The sequence below is a fragment of the Populus euphratica genome, unplaced genomic scaffold (genome assembly GCF_000495115.2).
Source record: "Populus euphratica unplaced genomic scaffold, PopEup_1.0 scaffold2.1, whole genome shotgun sequence".
Lineage (NCBI taxonomy): Eukaryota > Viridiplantae > Streptophyta > Magnoliopsida > Malpighiales > Salicaceae > Populus > Populus euphratica.
The window spans coordinates 1,489,843-1,505,753 of record NW_011499846.1 but is presented as its reverse complement, the minus strand read 5'-3'; the positions used below and the strand labels follow the sequence as shown (position 1 = coordinate 1,505,753).

The following is a 15,911-nucleotide window of genomic DNA, read 5'->3' as shown; positions in this document are numbered from 1 at the left end:
CTACTATAGTACCAAATAGTGATATGGTATCACAAACACTTCATTTTTAATTATATAGATAATTACTAGGTTCTTGACATGCACTGTGTTATAGGTTAAATTAATTTTATTTTTCTTAACCTAAAAACTGTCCACATTGCAAATAATTATTTGATATTGTTATTAAATCTGATTCAGCAAGTTAACTTTAAAAACTTCTAACTCAACTTCTTACACGACTTGATTTCAAATTAAATCGTATGAGAATTTTCTCGACATGAGTCGGTCAACTCAATAAATTCAAATACAATTTGAATGGCCGATAAAAAATGTGATTTCATTTTAAAAGAAATTTCTAAATGATGTTTTAAAATATTGAGACATTGATATATTATAATGACCCCAGTTTTATGGTTTAACATGTCAAACCTATAACCGAGACCATGAATTTTACCGAGTTTAATAATTTTATTTTTTAAACTATTTGTTATTTAATGATGTGATAACAAAAATAGGCACTTGAAAAATTGAATATTGACCAAATGTTGATATGCTGATTTGAGACTTTGAGTAAAATTAATAATAACAAAAAAAAAGCCAAGAATGATTCATTTGGAAGATGAGATTTTCTTTGAAAAAAATTTGGTATTGTTGTTAAACTCGATCTAATAGGTCAACTTCGAAACTTTTCAACTCAACTTCTTCTTTAACCTATGTTTAAAATTAATTCACATAAAAGTTAACTCTAGATAAATTCATTGGCTTGACAGATCCAAAAATAACTTAGACGATAAGTGAAATTATAATTTAACCTTAAAAAATTTAAAATGATATTTTTTTTAATATTGAAATAGTGACATATTGAAACTCAGGCTCCATAGTTTAACTCGCAAAACTTGCGACCTGTATTATAGACTCTACTAATTTTTAAAACTTTGTTTTTTAAAATTATTTTTATCTAATGATACAATAACAAAAATAAATACTTATAAAAATTGAACATCAATTAACCAAATACAAGGATGTTTATTTAAGAATGCAAAAATATCCTCATAGAAAATAAATCAATAGAACTTATGATGACAAACTCGAAATTAATAAATATTGAAAAATAAAATTAAAATAAAATATTTTAAAAATAGAATTAAAAACAAAAGAACTTAAAAAAAAAACTAAAGTATATGAACAATGAACCACCATAGCAAGTAATTTTTGTAGTTAAAAAAATGTAACAAATTAAAAAGTTGATGCATAAATGTAATCAAATAAACTAAGAATTATGTGTGCTAATAAATAAATAAAATATTAATGACACCTAAAAATAAAACTTGAAAAACGAGGAGATGGATATATATTAAGATATTTAATCTAGAAAAATAGAACATTAAATTGATTGAATAAAATAAAAAGACAAAAGGAATAACATGTAAGACTACAGTTATTAAAAATATCATCTAAAAATAAATATTTTTTATTTTAAAAGATATAATTTATCTATATAAAACGTTAAAACAAAATCCTGGATGAACTAGAAAAACTTCTTCAAAAATTAAACACATAATAAAAAAAATTAATATTATTCAAAAGAGGCTAAAAGAGGAGGTTTTTTCTTTTTTCTAATTTTTAATTTTTTAACTAATCATGTCACTTTATTTATATTCAACTACATTATTTAAAGTTATATTTTTATGGTAATCATGTCAGATTCGAATGCTTTGGATTTTACAGCTATGTCATACCCAAGGTATTTGATTAGACAATCATGTCAAATCCAAAGTGTTTGAGTCTAACAGTCATGTCAATAATAAACGACACATCACCAGTCAAAACAGACATCGTGTGGCCAATTTTACCTAGATTTTGATCATTGTAGTAGTTGAAAAATCAAGGTTTATACTTTTTTCTACCGAAAAATATATTTTGCAATCTATTTTTTACCCAAAACATCCTAAAAATCAAAACAAATTCATTCATGGCCTCAAAAAAACACCTAGAAAACCAAACCCAACCCCCAACAAAAAAAAATAAACTCAAACAAAAATCTATTTTTTCACAAACTTTTAAGGTGCAAAAACACCTAATATAAACTCCCCGCATCAAATTAAATAATTTAACAAAAAAATCTTTTATTTTAGTAGCTTAAATCAATGTCAACAATAAACTTTTATTTTAAGCAACTCTTCTCTCTCCTCTTTTAACCAGTGATCAAAAAATAAAAATAAAAAATATATATACTAAAATAAAATAAATTTTTTTCAAGAAATTACAATTGTATAATTTACATGATTATTTAAGTTAAAAAAATCAAAGTGAATGTTTTTAAAACTAATAATGTCATCTATATCTGTATTTTTCATTTTAGTTCCTCTCTTTCAATCCGATCTTTTTATAAGAATTTAAAAACAATTGCTCCTTAAATAGAACTTAATTGTGTGAAAACAAAGACCAAATTAAATAAAAATTACACAATAACAAAAATACAATTAAAACCAGCGTTTTAGTATATAAGTAATGCTGGGGAAGGTACATTGATCACCCCTTAGTTTTACTGTATTTACAATAATCGATCCTGTTTCATGTTTTTCATCACATTTGACCACTCTGAAATTTTAATATCAGTTGTGGTTAACGTCATTTCAACTAAAACTACGGGTGGTGATTGTGTTAACGTAAATTATAGTATTTACCTAACATACATCAGAACGCAAGAGGTATAAGAATGCACGCACAAGCTCTCCTGCAGTAAATCTCCAGTACCACACGCCTTCCTCTTTCAAGGTCCTGCACGTATACTTTCAGTCATCATACACCCAATGAGAGACACGAGAACCTGCACCTCTCTCTTGGTGTTGTACAGCCATGTTTAAATCAAGCAATTGGATTTGTCTTTTTACCCAAGGGGGATCATTAGAACTCAACCAAAGAGCTTCACCAGTATCCTTGTGCTTGAAATCTGGAGACGCCGAGTTTTTCTTATTTTTCCTGTTATCCCACCATTCATGCGGGCTGGCGAAGAACACTTGCCACAAGTAAAGGTGGTTTTTGTGCCTTTCCTCTTCACAATGTTCTCCCGCTTTCCAATCAAGCAATTGAAGTTTTGTTTTGATCCACAGTGGATCATCTGGTCTCAACCACAGAGCATCACCACTAATCTTGTGCTTAAAATCAGGTAACTTTGAATTTTTCTTAAATTTCCTGTTATCCCACCACTCATGTGGGCTGCTGAAAAATGCTTTCCATAGGCAAAGATGGTTTTTGTCCTTTTCCACGCCAGTTCCAGCTGAATTTGTAAGAGATAAAAATGTATAAAGCATGGGAAGAGAGAACAAAATAAAATGAGAGAAACAAAGTTAAATCAGTCACTGCTAATCATCATATAAGAAACCATGGCCAGCCCAACCAAACAGCAAGTTCCTTAGTACCCCCACACTAATGCAGTCAGATCAGGTAACTTCATATATGTGTTTTGATTCTTAATCCCCACACACTAAGGCTGTCAGATCAGGAAACTTCATATGAGTGTGAATGTGTGTAGCTTAGTTGAATGTGCTAACATTAGCAGCTCAACAAATTAGTAGACAAAATAATAAATGAGCTAACAATAGATTCCAAGCTTTCAAGTGACAGACACCTAGATATGCCAAAGACTTGGAAGTCCTGTGTTAAGAAACAACCTAACTAAACCATCTCCGTTGTTAATTGAACTACAAGCCATTTGTAACCTTCAATGCAGCTGTGTATTGTGCAGCGGCCGGGTGAGTTGGGAGATAGGCTTTGCTTGAAAATAAGCTGCAATGCATGAAAGAAAAAATCATACCTCCTGAATATGGCTCCGTGTATTTTTGACAAGCACTTGATTCTGGTTCCTTGAATTTTAGGCAGGTCTCTGACTCTGGTTCCTCAGCGCTTTGGCAATCTGACCGTTGATTATGTTGTGCAATGTAACACAATTCATTCGCAATTATCTATACATGCATATAAAAACGAATAAATCATTCTGTACTCACATATGTAAGGGTGAGCGAGAGAGCGAGTGCACAGGTGTGTGACTGTGTTTGCTAATCTCTATGCTGACTCATCAAAGTGTTTAGAATAGAAATCTACCGGTATGGTTCAATCCCTTCAGAAACATCAAAATGTTTAATCCTGCCTGATATGATCAATTCAATATCAGTGGACAAAGATTTACAGAAAATTTCAAATTGATTCTTCACAACGTAATCAGAAAAACACATGTGAACGCTTAAAAACACCACCATCATCGTTCCTTTTAAACATTTAATTAAAGTGCACATTACTCCAACTTTACTCTGTTGTATCTGTGTTGATCTTCTTATACGCGGGGAAAAAAAAATTAGCCACTCCATAACTAATCATAAATCATTAACAGTTTCGTGCACTAATCAAAGGTTTAAATGATGTATCAAGGCAAACTAACAGTGAGTGTGGACACATCGAAAATCTAATACAATTCAAATTGCGAACCTTGTAACTGGAACTTGGATTTCCAGTCCTGTCAAAACTGATGTAAGATTCTAAATGACCCGAAACGTAGATAATATCGTTTGGCTTTACATGTTGAATGCACATTTTCGCCATTTCACACCAAGTCTCCACTAGAATCCTGTTCACAACACCTAACTCTTAGTTAAAGGGACACAAAATATGCTTAACAAGCAACGAACTTTCCATTAAAAGCTGACCTGAACCAGCGATTCGAATCATGTGGATCTCTTGCGTAGAGTAGAGTGTAACAACCAAATCCACCGCCTTTAGTTTTGTAGATTATCGGGGACCTGCCCACTGTACCGATAAATCTAACCAAATTCACCAAACTGGGTTTCCATTCTACGGTGGACGGCCGCTGGGTTGAGATGGTGTGTCGATAAACTGCGCTATCATTGATTTCGTCTAGCTCGTCTTCATCAGTAGAGGAATTCGAAAATCCAAGGTTTGCAGCAGACGATGAAGAGAAGGGAGCGAGTCTTTGAAGTGAAAATCGGGACAGGTTCCTAATCAGGAACCCGGTACGGTACGGCTTAATCATGCATTCAAAGTGTGATTAGAGCTATTAGGCGATGTGCTGTTTCTGGTTAGGTATTTTCCGAAGATGAAGAGGGGATTTTCAGGCGGTATTTGAAGGAAGGAGTTTGGCGGGGGGGGTTTCCGAGTGTACGGTTTAAAAACCCTAACTATTAGGGTTAATTATAACTACATGCTTAACTCGTATTTTGACGTGGGTAAGATATTTTTCTATCAAATATTGTCATGTTTATATATTTACAAGGTTTTTAAGTGAAAATTTGTGTATCTAATTAAATAAATAAAAAATTATATGTTAATAAATAAAAAAATAAATAATAATTAAAATTAAAAAAATTAAAAAATAAATATAAATTAAGATATTTAATTTTACAAGGTACGAAACTTAATCAGTTATATTTGTTAATTTTTTTATTAAAATAATATTTTTATTCAATAAAATGATAAAAAAATAGAAATATAAATTTAATTAATTAAATAAAAAAATATTATGTATTGCTACATATATTACAAATATTAATTAAAAATAAAAAAATATTCTAAAAAATAAAATTTACTTATATAAGAGATCAAAAAAATATAGGTAAATTATAAAAACTCTTGAAAAATAGAGAAGAGAACCATGTAAAAAAGGATTAGTTTTAAAAAATTATAAAAAAATATTTTTTTAAAAAAAGACTAAGGCAAGACAATTTCATCACAGCTCATGCTCGAGCTTGCCCTAGCAACCTACATCACTGGACTCTTGTTTTTTTTTTTTTTTCCTGCAACTGGGGAGGATAATATGTCAGTTGTTCAATTTTTTTGAAAAATAAATAATACGCTAATTGAAAAATCAAGATTTAAGTTCTTTTATATAAAAACTGTTTTTCAATCATTATCTTGACTCAAAACATTTTTGGTATCATTGTAAACGTATTAAATGCCTAAAAAATTCAAAAAAAAATTTAGAAATAAAAATCAACTCAAAATTAAAAATAAAAATAAACTCAAATATATTTTCTTTACATGTAAAAAAAAAACAGTTGATATAAACTTTACTCGGTAAATTAAATAACTTAACACAAATATTGATAATTTTGATAATGTAAATCAAAGAAAACAGTTGATATAAACTATATTGATAATTTTGATAATGTAAATCAATATGAATGATATTTTTTTTTTATCATCAAAATTCAGTAATTTTTCTCTCTCTTGTATCTTAACAAGAACTAAAAAATAAATAAAATAAATTTATATATCAAAATTAAACTCGAAAACGGGTAAGGCATATAAATTATATACTTTATATTATTTTAAAATTAAAGAACCAAAGTATATTTTTTCTGAAATTTATCAATATCTAATATATTCTTTCGTTTCAATATTTATTCTTATAATTTTAACAATGACTCAAAAATCATGAGCAACTGGTTTTGAATTAGAATTAAATAGTTTAAAATACGTTTTAATGTTTAGTATAATTTAAAGTGGAAGAAAGAGGGATTGGAGTTTGGGCTTTTGGAGATTTAGGGTTAGGGGGCTATTGCCTGCGGCTTGAATTTAGGTAAAAATGACGGGCCGTTGTAGGCCCATATTTGTTGTAATTTTTTATAAGCACCTCTAACACAGTTTTTTGTTTTTTAAAAATAAAAATCGATTACAATAGTTTTATCCATGAATCTTTTATTTTATTTTTTGTATGACAACATATAGAAGCATTAAGATTATGTTATCTATAAATATTTTATTCGCAGGATTTTTAATTTCAATTATAAGTGATAGAAATTAACAATGTAGGCATGAATAAGAACTGCATAAGTTCTTTTTGTTAATATGTTTAATTAAAGAAATTATCAAATGAATAGTATAAATTTTATGAATATTTTTCTTTGAATGATTTAAAATTAAACTAATACAATAACTAAACAACTTGCAAGAAAAACTAAGAATCTAGTTTATTTATGAATTTTGATATCACTTTTATTATATTTGAATTTTAATAATATTATTGGTTTTTATTGACTAGTTTTTAAGCATTTTAGTTTATCTTAAGAGTCTATTTATTTTTGTGTTTTAAAAATATTTTTAAAGAAAATTAAATTTTTTTATTTACTTTAAATTAATATATTTTTAATATTTTTAAATTATTTTGATATGTTGATATCAAAAATAATTTTTAAAAAATAAAATAATATTACTAATATATATTTTAATACAAAAAATTATTTAAAAAATAATTATAATTAGACTTCCAAACAAACAAGCTCCCATGTTTAGTTTCATGATTTTGTTCACATGATGTTTACATGGGCACGGCACTGACGTGTAGGATTCAAAATCCTCTCGTGTTATCCCATGATATTAAATGATGGATGAGGAATGGAATTTGTTAAAACTAGGTGGTGCACGACTTAATTTATTTCATTTTTTTATGGCATGTAAAAATAACTAGAGTATTTTTCAAAAATATTTTTTATTTTAAAATATTGTTTTCACATTATTTTTTACATGGAAAAGTCAAAATCATTTAAAAAAATAATTTAATATTTTTTAAAAAACAAATATATTCTTGAAACAAAACTAAACACAGTTTGAAACGATCAACCAAACACCTACTCGGGACCAGCAACAGTGCAATTAGATTCCAAGATTCAAAGGCACATCCCTAAATTACTTGATACATTTCAATGTAGTGAGCTGGCTTTTATTTATTTATTATAATTTCAACAATATTAGTCTTTCAACTACCATGAATCTTTCCACACTATCCCTCCAGATAATGATTTTTTTCTTTTTTAGAAAAGTAAAGGGACGAGAATCCACGGGGTATATTTGACTTTAGGACTTAATTTTTATCAACAGGGGCGGCAAAAAGGGTTATAAAGCAATTATTTCTTTATAGTTTTATTGTCGATGAAGAAACTATACAAGTAGTTAACAAATAATCTAGATCATGAATAACCTCCATTAAATAATATTATTGATGAAGTTCTGGAAATCCAACTGGTTTACTAGTTTAGTTATAGAATATCAGATTGAATAATTAGTTAATTAATTAACTACTCATGACAATTTTTTTCTATTCCTTCCTGTTAAGATAATTAATAATTTATATTTGGTGTTTAGCAATAAAAATAACTTTTTACTATTTGCAAAAAATTTTTTTGGTAAAGATAAGAATTCTCCAATACTTAAATAAATATTTTTTTATAGATAAAAAATATAAGAATATTCTATAAAAAGATGTTTTGAAAATATACATGCAATAAATAATAAAAATTATAAATTTTTATTTTAAAAGTCTCATTGTATATTAACACTCACAAGTCTTATAATATATTTTACCTCACTTTGTTAAGCATACAAAAAAAAATTACTCTCTTAAGTGTTTCAAGGAAGGATTCGCATTCCTATAACATATAAGGGGCTTGATATACTATCAAATTCATTAGTATCTGGCCATCAGACCTCGCGTATTGGGACTTGGTAGACTGCTGATCTAGCTTAGCTAGACTTGGACACTATTATCCCCCACTCGAGGCATGCCCAAGAAAAAAAGATAGTGTGAGGTTTTTTAAATCCTTTAAAAATAGATTTATCAAATTTTAGTTGATTTCAACTTAAATTTAAATTTTAAATGATATCTTGATTGATTGATTAATTAAATCTTAGTGGCATTAATTTACAGAGAGATTTAAATGCATGTGATTTGCAGAGAAATGCCATGAAAGGACTCGAGGAACTAGCAAAAGCAAATCCTGGAACAACCACCTTTAATTTTGCCGCAGTGCATGACAGACTTTGTCAACCATATAGTTTTTTTTTAATTCAAGATCATATAATAAGAATTCACTCTCAATTAATTACTTAAAGAAACAAGGAATTAATTACTATTAAGAAGTAAAATAAATTAAAGTCTATCCCCCCCTCCTCAAGTCCATCTCTCTCAAAGTCCATTTCGTGAGTCACATCGGCCGCTGACCTTTGTAGTTGCAGAAATGCCGTGTTTACCGATCCCAATTCCCCAGCACACTGCAAGCCAAGCTCGGTTACTTGAGTTTCAACCTTGTGTTTTCGATGTTTGACTTATGTTTGGTTTTATATATGTTATTAATCTGGACTCGAATACAAAATAAAATTGTTACATGTATCTCGATGGCTTATTAAAAAAGACCCAGTCATTGAATTATCTAATTAATTTACTGGTCAAACAATATTGTTTTTTTTTAAAAAATCATTTTAAATTTGACATGGATAGATCAACTCAACTATCAATTAAATTCAGAATATTTTTTTTTAAAACCTATCATTCAAATCAACACAAGTTTGATAATGACGATCACTATAATTCATTATTCTCGAAATATTAATTTGAATATGAATGTCTTGTTTAAAGTTTACTGAAAGAGTAATTGTTTTTACAGTTAAACTTGCTTTTTAAAATTAAAATAATATTAAATTTATATTTCTCAATTATTTTGACATATTAATAAAAATATCTAAAAAAATATTTTATATTTTTAATTATTATATAAAATATAATGTTTGAGAGCATAATAACAATTATTTTTAAAAAATTTTATTTAAAAATATATTAAAATAATTTTGTTAAAATCAAAGATGAAAATAATAGGAAAAACATTAAAAAATAAAATAAAAAATTAATTTTAAATTAATAAAAAAAGCTCAGCCGAACATATTTTATGTACGGGCAGACTGACTTTTAAAACCCAAAACAGAGTTCAAACTGGGCAAGGCAGATCCTAATATCCCCGCAAATCCTCAGTTTTGACAAAAAGGTAGGTGTAGCAACAACGACGAAGTAACCTAAGAAGTGCCCCTCTCCGAGAGGCTTTACAGCTAGCAACGATTACTACATCGGTCACATGAAGCTTTCAGACACTTTCATTTCCTTCCCCTCCAAGCCTCCCAAATGCCTTTCTTTTCAAAAACTCCCTCCTCTTCCATGCCATCATCCCCCTCTGTTTCTTCGACAAAAGATAACAGCAACAACTGCAGTAACACTGCTGGTACTTCCTGGATTAACCGTGGCCAATCTTTTATGCTCAAGAAGATGGAACGGCAGAGGAAGCCTAGGCCTGTCAGTGAGCAGGACCTTGGCTGGAATTTAACCGACCGACCAAATTCGCCGTCTGGTGACCCTGATTCTGCCAAAAAGTCCCGGTCTCCTAGCGGGACGGACCACTGGTCTTCGATGGCTGTCCCGCATCCATTGCCAGTACCTGTATCACTTTTGACTAGGAGACAGGAGCCGTCGGGTTCGATTTTGGGCCATGGTCATCTCGGCTCACCCGAAGAAGGGCCGAACCATATGTTAAGGAGGTATGACCATTTTGTTTTTTTTTTTTCAATTTGGCGGTAAAAAAAGTAGTAGAAGGCAGTTGCATCAAATCAATCACAAGCAAGATAAATACTTCTGCGTTCTTTCTTTCTTTTGTTGCAGTTTCTTTTTTTTTTTAAGTTATTGCCTCAGATTCAAGTCACCCCCTTGTAACCAAGAACACAAAAAAAGTAATCAAACTATAGGTCTTGACTGCAAGGAAAAGGCTAATTAGTCGTTTGAATATATGCACATCCCCTCTCCAAATAATCAATGACAACAAATTTGAATAATGGATATAAAGATGGATACTGAGAAAAATGAAATCTAAGGTAATGGATACATGCGGCAATTTTTATGATAAATACTTCAGGATAATGTGATCAAATTCTGCTTTGTGTTCCGGGAATAATGTCTATGGGGTAATCTATTATGACGAGGTTAGGATTTGGAGGCAATCTTTAGAAACCTAAATATCCTGATATTGTCTGGTTCTGCTGTGTTGTGTCACAAATTTTTTGTATATTATGTTGCATAGGGAATGGCTTGCTCCGCATATATTACTATGTTGATCTGCTCTATTGATTCGGCTATGGACCATCAGGAAAAACACCGATCACATTGCTACAAAATTTGCCAAACCTTCAAGCAATTTTCGTCAGAGGTTCTCTCAGGTCTCAAATCTTGACAGCACTAGTCGTGACTTAGGACTGAAAATTCAGGCCAGAAGTGCCCCGACAAGTGGTTTCTCAAGTCCTTCTGCCAGTCCTCGACAATCAAATGCCACTGATCTTTTTGCTTCTCATGTTGCCACTGAATTGACTAAATCTCCAGGGAATAGTAACAGGGTACTGCCTCATGATCTAAATATCGAAGGTGCAAATTACAAGTCCAGTTTGATTTCTTCTCCTAGCAGTGCTCCAATAAGTGGACTTCCAAGTCCTGCTACTGTTAGCCCACAAAGATCATACACTGGAGATTTTTTACCTTCTTTCGTGGCTTCTCAGGAATCGCAGGTTCGGTCAACTTTGAAGATTCCTGACTTGGGTGGGCTTGCAATCCATTCTTCACAAGTGCCACCAGTTAGAACTGTGTTTAGTCCTGATCATTCTCCACTTCGCAGCCCTACAATACAAAGTCCCTGTGTCGACCTTGAAAATAAATTTTATTTTCGATCACTTCATAAATTGCTTCAGGGAAGTTCCAAGGAGTGGCCTGAAAACAGTCGTGTAAGTGCTCACCCATTTCCTCTTTCCCGGTTTCCTCCTCCTCATCCGTTGCCTCTTCCTCCTGGAGCTGCACCACCACAATCATCCATGCCATCCCCAGCTACTATCATCCATAACGCATTAGAAAAACTAAACGAACCATTAAGAAAAAATCAGTGGGTGAAAGGAAAACTTATTGGATCTGGTACATATGGAAGAGTTTATCTGGGAACCAACAGGTAACCTAGTAATTCTGAAGCTTTTGTGCTTCTTGTTTCTTGATTTTCTGCTTCTGTGAAAATTAATTGGTTGCTTTTATTTGACAGAGTGACTGGAGCCTCATGTGCAATGAAGGAAGTTGATATCATCCCCGATGATCCAAAATCTGCTGAATGTATAAAGCAGTTGGAGCAGGTTATCTTTGGAGTTCCTTATAGCCATTTTAGCATTTTCAATTCACTATATCCATCCTGATAATTGCAAATATTGAGGACAAATGCAGAAGCGGCGTCTAATCAAGTTGATTGGGGATTCTATTTTCATTGGTTGCAGGAAATCAGAGTTCTACGTGATCTAAGGCATCCAAATATAGTGCAATATTATGGCTGTGAGATCGTGAGTATTCCCTTGTCCTATCTACTAATTTATCAGTTTAATTTGAGTTCCTATAAGTTTCTTCTCGTTTGATGATTCAGGGAGCATTTTGTTGTGTCCAGGTTGATGATCAATTTTACATATATTTGGAGTATATTAATCCAGGATCGATCAATAAGTATGTTCGTGAACATTGTGGACATATGACAGAATCTATAGTCCGCAATTTCACTCGCCATATTCTCTCTGGATTGGCTTACTTGCACAGTAAAAAGACGGTCCACAGGTTGGTGATTCATGTTTGACGAAGAGTAAAAATGAACTCTGTTAACTGGCAGTTATCACACTAGGCCAAATGCCTTTCAATAAATTGTGAAAAAAATAGAATCTTGCAAAGAGCCACACCATTATCATCTATAGCCATGCTTAGAAAGAGAATAATAAATGATTGTTGGACTAAGAACCCTGAATGGAAGCATGATGTGTGTCTATTATAAAAGTTGAGGATTTTTTCCTGCTGTGCAGTTTTAATAATTTGCACAATTATGATCTGCAGGGACATTAAAGGTGCAAATTTGCTTGTTGATGCATCAGGAGTTGTTAAGCTCACAGATTTTGGGACGGCAAAACATGTGAGTTTTGAATAACTTTGGACACTTTGTAGGGTTGTAATTAATTTTGCACTTTTCTCACCGTGTTTTTTTGTTCCTGTACAGCTTACAGGACTATCATATGAATTGTCCTTGAAGGGCAGTCCACACTGGATGGCTCCAGAGGTACTTCATGATGAAATTATTTATAGAAACATACCTTATGTGTGTGCTTACATGGCTTATTGATGCATTTTCTTTGAACCCATTCTTTTATTCAGGTCATTAAAGCTGTAATGCTGAAAAGTGGCAATCCTGAACTTGCTTTTGCTGTTGATTCATGGAGTCTGGGTTGCACCATCATTGAGATGTTTACTGGAAAACCTCCATGGGGTGACCTTCAGGGGGTGAGCTCGTAACTAGACTTTACTACCCTTATTTGTTCACAGCCCAGGTTTTTGAAAATTAGAAAGATATCTATGGTCACATTGCTAAGTGTATATTCAACTTTTGGTTGAATTTGGAATATAAGGAAACAACATTTTCATTGGAATTTTTTTTTTCCCTTTTCTTTTATATTGCTAATTCTTCATTCTTTGCTTTCCAAGAATGGCTAGATCTGCACTCATTTTTGAGCATGCATTTAAGGTACTAGATCTCGCAGCATTTGGCCTGATTCCTTTGGAGTGCATGTGCTTGGTCTCTTGACAGGGGTGCATCACCTTCCAATGTTATATGATTGCTCTTTCAACATGACCTTTAGTAAAAGACTACTACTTCTTAAGTAATCTAGGGAGAAAGGAATTTCTCTGAAAACTACTCATCACTGTTTCTCCTTGCTAATTTTGACTTAGCTTGTAGTGGAAAATAGTTAATATTCTTTGAAGAATAAGATATTGCATCATGTATGTCGTGATTTAACAGGATAGGAGAGCCCGGTAATAGAATCCTGAAACTGTATCTATTATTCAATATTTGACCAAAACTCCTCTCTTTCCTGGGTGTGATCGATTGACTTTTTGATCAAACAACAAAACATACTGGCTTCTCTTGTTTGCATGTTAGTTCTTGATTGGTTCCTTGCTTTGTTTGTCCTCTTAGCATTGAAGAGGAAGTATAAGCTCATTTGTTCTTCATTTCTTCAACTCGAGGATTTCCTGTCTGTTCTGATTCAGAATTTTGATGCAATGATTGGTACATATCAGGCTCAAGCTATGTTCAAGATATTGAATAAAGATCCACCTATACCTGAAACCTTGTCACCAGAGGGAAAAGATTTCCTTTGTCATTGCTTTCGAAGGAATCCAGCAGAGCGTCCATCAGCTATGATGCTACTTGAGCATCCTTTTGTGTGCAAGTCAAGCGATCTTAATGTGTCAGCAAGCAGAGCAGCAATACCTGCAGTGAACCTTGAGGTGAGCATCAGACACTAGTTCTTTAATCTATTGATCTAAAAGAATTTCATTATAACCTAAACGTGTGCACAAAATTATTATGCTAATTCTTTGGGGTGCCTTTTGTAGGATAATTCACAGAGTTTGAGAGACCACACCGCGGAAAATGATGTGTCGCCAACCTCCCCAGGCATGTGGATGAGGAACCATCGACTGCCAAGTAGCAGGTTATGTATTTATTTGCAACCACTACTAGCAAAATATTTGCTTAAGAATTTCACTCTCCAGTTGCTAGTTTCATAGATTATAATTATTTTTCTTTTTGTGATTGTACACCCACAGTGAGACTAGTCAGCAAAGCCATGCTTACACATTCAACTGTGCTGCAACTTCTCATAACCCACCTTGTTCAACACTCGAAGCTCGCCCTTATCTATTGGCAGCACAACTAGTTCATGGTTCACATAATTTCATCTCTTCTTCAAATGTTTCTAGCAATGTGCATTTAAGGAGTCATGGAAGGGAAATTCCACATATCTGAATCATGTGTTGATTGTCATGAGATAAGAAAGCAAGGTAGAAGCAAAGCTGCAAAGGTCCAATGGAGATTCTCATATTGCCATTAGAACATCTGGTGACTCACATTTGATTGGAGGTTCGATTTATTATTTCTGAAACCTCCTGAAAATATTTCCTCATTCTTCGTTAGGTTTAGTGTTTATATAAATATAAAGGATTTACGATTCAAAGGATAATTGATGTATATAAAAATAGTGTACAACAATGTAACAGAAAAAAAGTTTAGAAGAAATGCATTGATTATTTGTAAGCATGTTTGGTGAAAATAACTACATATTTCAGACTAATTGTAGATTATAATCACAGGTATCTTCTTTTTCCCAGATTTTGATTCGCTTAACGATTCTTGGTTCACCTGGTTATTTTTTAATACCATGGTACGCCATGTAATAAATGAAATTTGTTGGCATAGTTGTCATTTCTAGCTCCGAGACTAGTTGTCATTTCTAGCTTGGAGACTAGCTTGGGAAAAAAAGCTTGTGTTATTAAATCATCGAGTTAATTCATAGGTTAACTGGTTCAACTTGAGTTAATATTTTTTGAGATTCAACTGAAAACCTAGCTCTCGAGGTAGGTTTTGAATCTCAAGTTCTAATATACTAGGTTAGTGCAGGTTTAATGACTATATTTGGTATCTGTTAAGGCTTAATAACGAGGAAGTGTCCATTTATAAGTGTCTAGATGACCTGGAATAAATGATCTTTGAATATTCACCACGTAGGTCAGATTCCTGTTTAGGCCGACATTGTTACTGTTCTTGACCACCTTTCTGCCAGTGGAACGAATTCTACTCTCTGCGTGTCTTTTTTTTTTTTTTTGGATGTGAGAATTATCATTGTCTTGCTGGAACCCATCTATGTTCATTCTTGGAACTCGTGAAAATATTAAAGACAGAACCCGTTTAGGTTTCCTATGAATTATTAAAGACAGGTGAAAATATTAAAGACTGAACCGAACCCGTTTTGGTTTCCTATGAATTATTAAAGACAGAACTCGTGAAAATATTAAAGACAGAACTGCAGTGCAAGGCATGAGAGTGTTTATTGGAGGGAATGGTGATTGTGGTGTTTTACTGGTGTTGTCAAAGGTATGCATGTGTATGTGCAAGGGATGGTCGTTGAGATGGATAAAGAAGTTTGGCTTTTGCTTACTGATCAACTAGCTACTGCACCACATGTTCGTAGAGAGGGTGCTATTC

General features: G+C 32.1%; 2 protein-coding genes across 2 annotated transcripts; one reads left to right on the top strand and one right to left on the bottom strand.

The window, feature by feature from the left end:
* Positions 1-2,455: 2,455 nt before the first annotated feature.
* On the bottom strand, positions 2,456-5,160 carry LOC105130007 (protein OSB1, mitochondrial). Its single transcript, XM_011032318.1, has 4 exons — positions 4,683-5,160; positions 4,465-4,603; positions 3,797-3,944; positions 2,456-3,259 (listed from the first exon to the last, which is right to left on the bottom strand). Exons 1-4 carry the CDS (start codon positions 5,024-5,026, stop codon positions 2,775-2,777), a joined length of 1,116 nt encoding a protein of 371 aa, XP_011030620.1. The 5' UTR covers positions 5,027-5,160; the 3' UTR covers positions 2,456-2,774.
* Positions 5,161-9,749: 4,589 nt separating this feature from the next.
* On the top strand, positions 9,750-15,036 carry LOC105129999 (mitogen-activated protein kinase kinase kinase YODA-like). The gene is made up of 11 exons (XM_011032304.1): positions 9,750-10,350; positions 10,953-11,795; positions 11,883-11,970; positions 12,109-12,171; positions 12,273-12,436; positions 12,707-12,782; positions 12,867-12,926; positions 13,022-13,147; positions 13,946-14,155; positions 14,264-14,361; positions 14,477-15,036. Exons 1-11 carry the CDS (start codon positions 9,941-9,943, stop codon positions 14,673-14,675), a joined length of 2,337 nt encoding a protein of 778 aa, XP_011030606.1. The 5' UTR covers positions 9,750-9,940; the 3' UTR covers positions 14,676-15,036.
* The last annotated feature ends 875 nt before the right edge of the window (positions 15,037-15,911 follow it).

Excerpts from the sequence above, each read along its gene's own strand:
- LOC105130007 (XM_011032318.1), bottom strand. The coding sequence starts at position 5,026 with ATGATTAAGCCGTACCGTACCGGGTTCCTGATTAGGAACCTGTCCCGA. Across the intron at positions 4,604-4,682 it reads GATTCGAATCGCTGGTTCAG|GATTCTAGTGGAGACTTGGT; the intron begins GTCAGCTTTTAA and ends TGTTGTGAACAG. Across the intron at positions 3,945-4,464 it reads ATCCAAGTTCCAGTTACAAG|ATAATTGCGAATGAATTGTG; the intron begins GTTCGCAATTTG and ends ATGCATGTATAG.
- LOC105129999 (XM_011032304.1), top strand. The coding sequence starts at position 9,941 with ATGCCTTTCTTTTCAAAAACTCCCTCCTCTTCCATGCCATCATCCCCC. Across the intron at positions 12,172-12,272 it reads AATATTATGGCTGTGAGATC|GTTGATGATCAATTTTACAT; the intron begins GTGAGTATTCCC and ends TGTTGTGTCCAG. Across the intron at positions 14,156-14,263 it reads TACCTGCAGTGAACCTTGAG|GATAATTCACAGAGTTTGAG; the intron begins GTGAGCATCAGA and ends TGCCTTTTGTAG.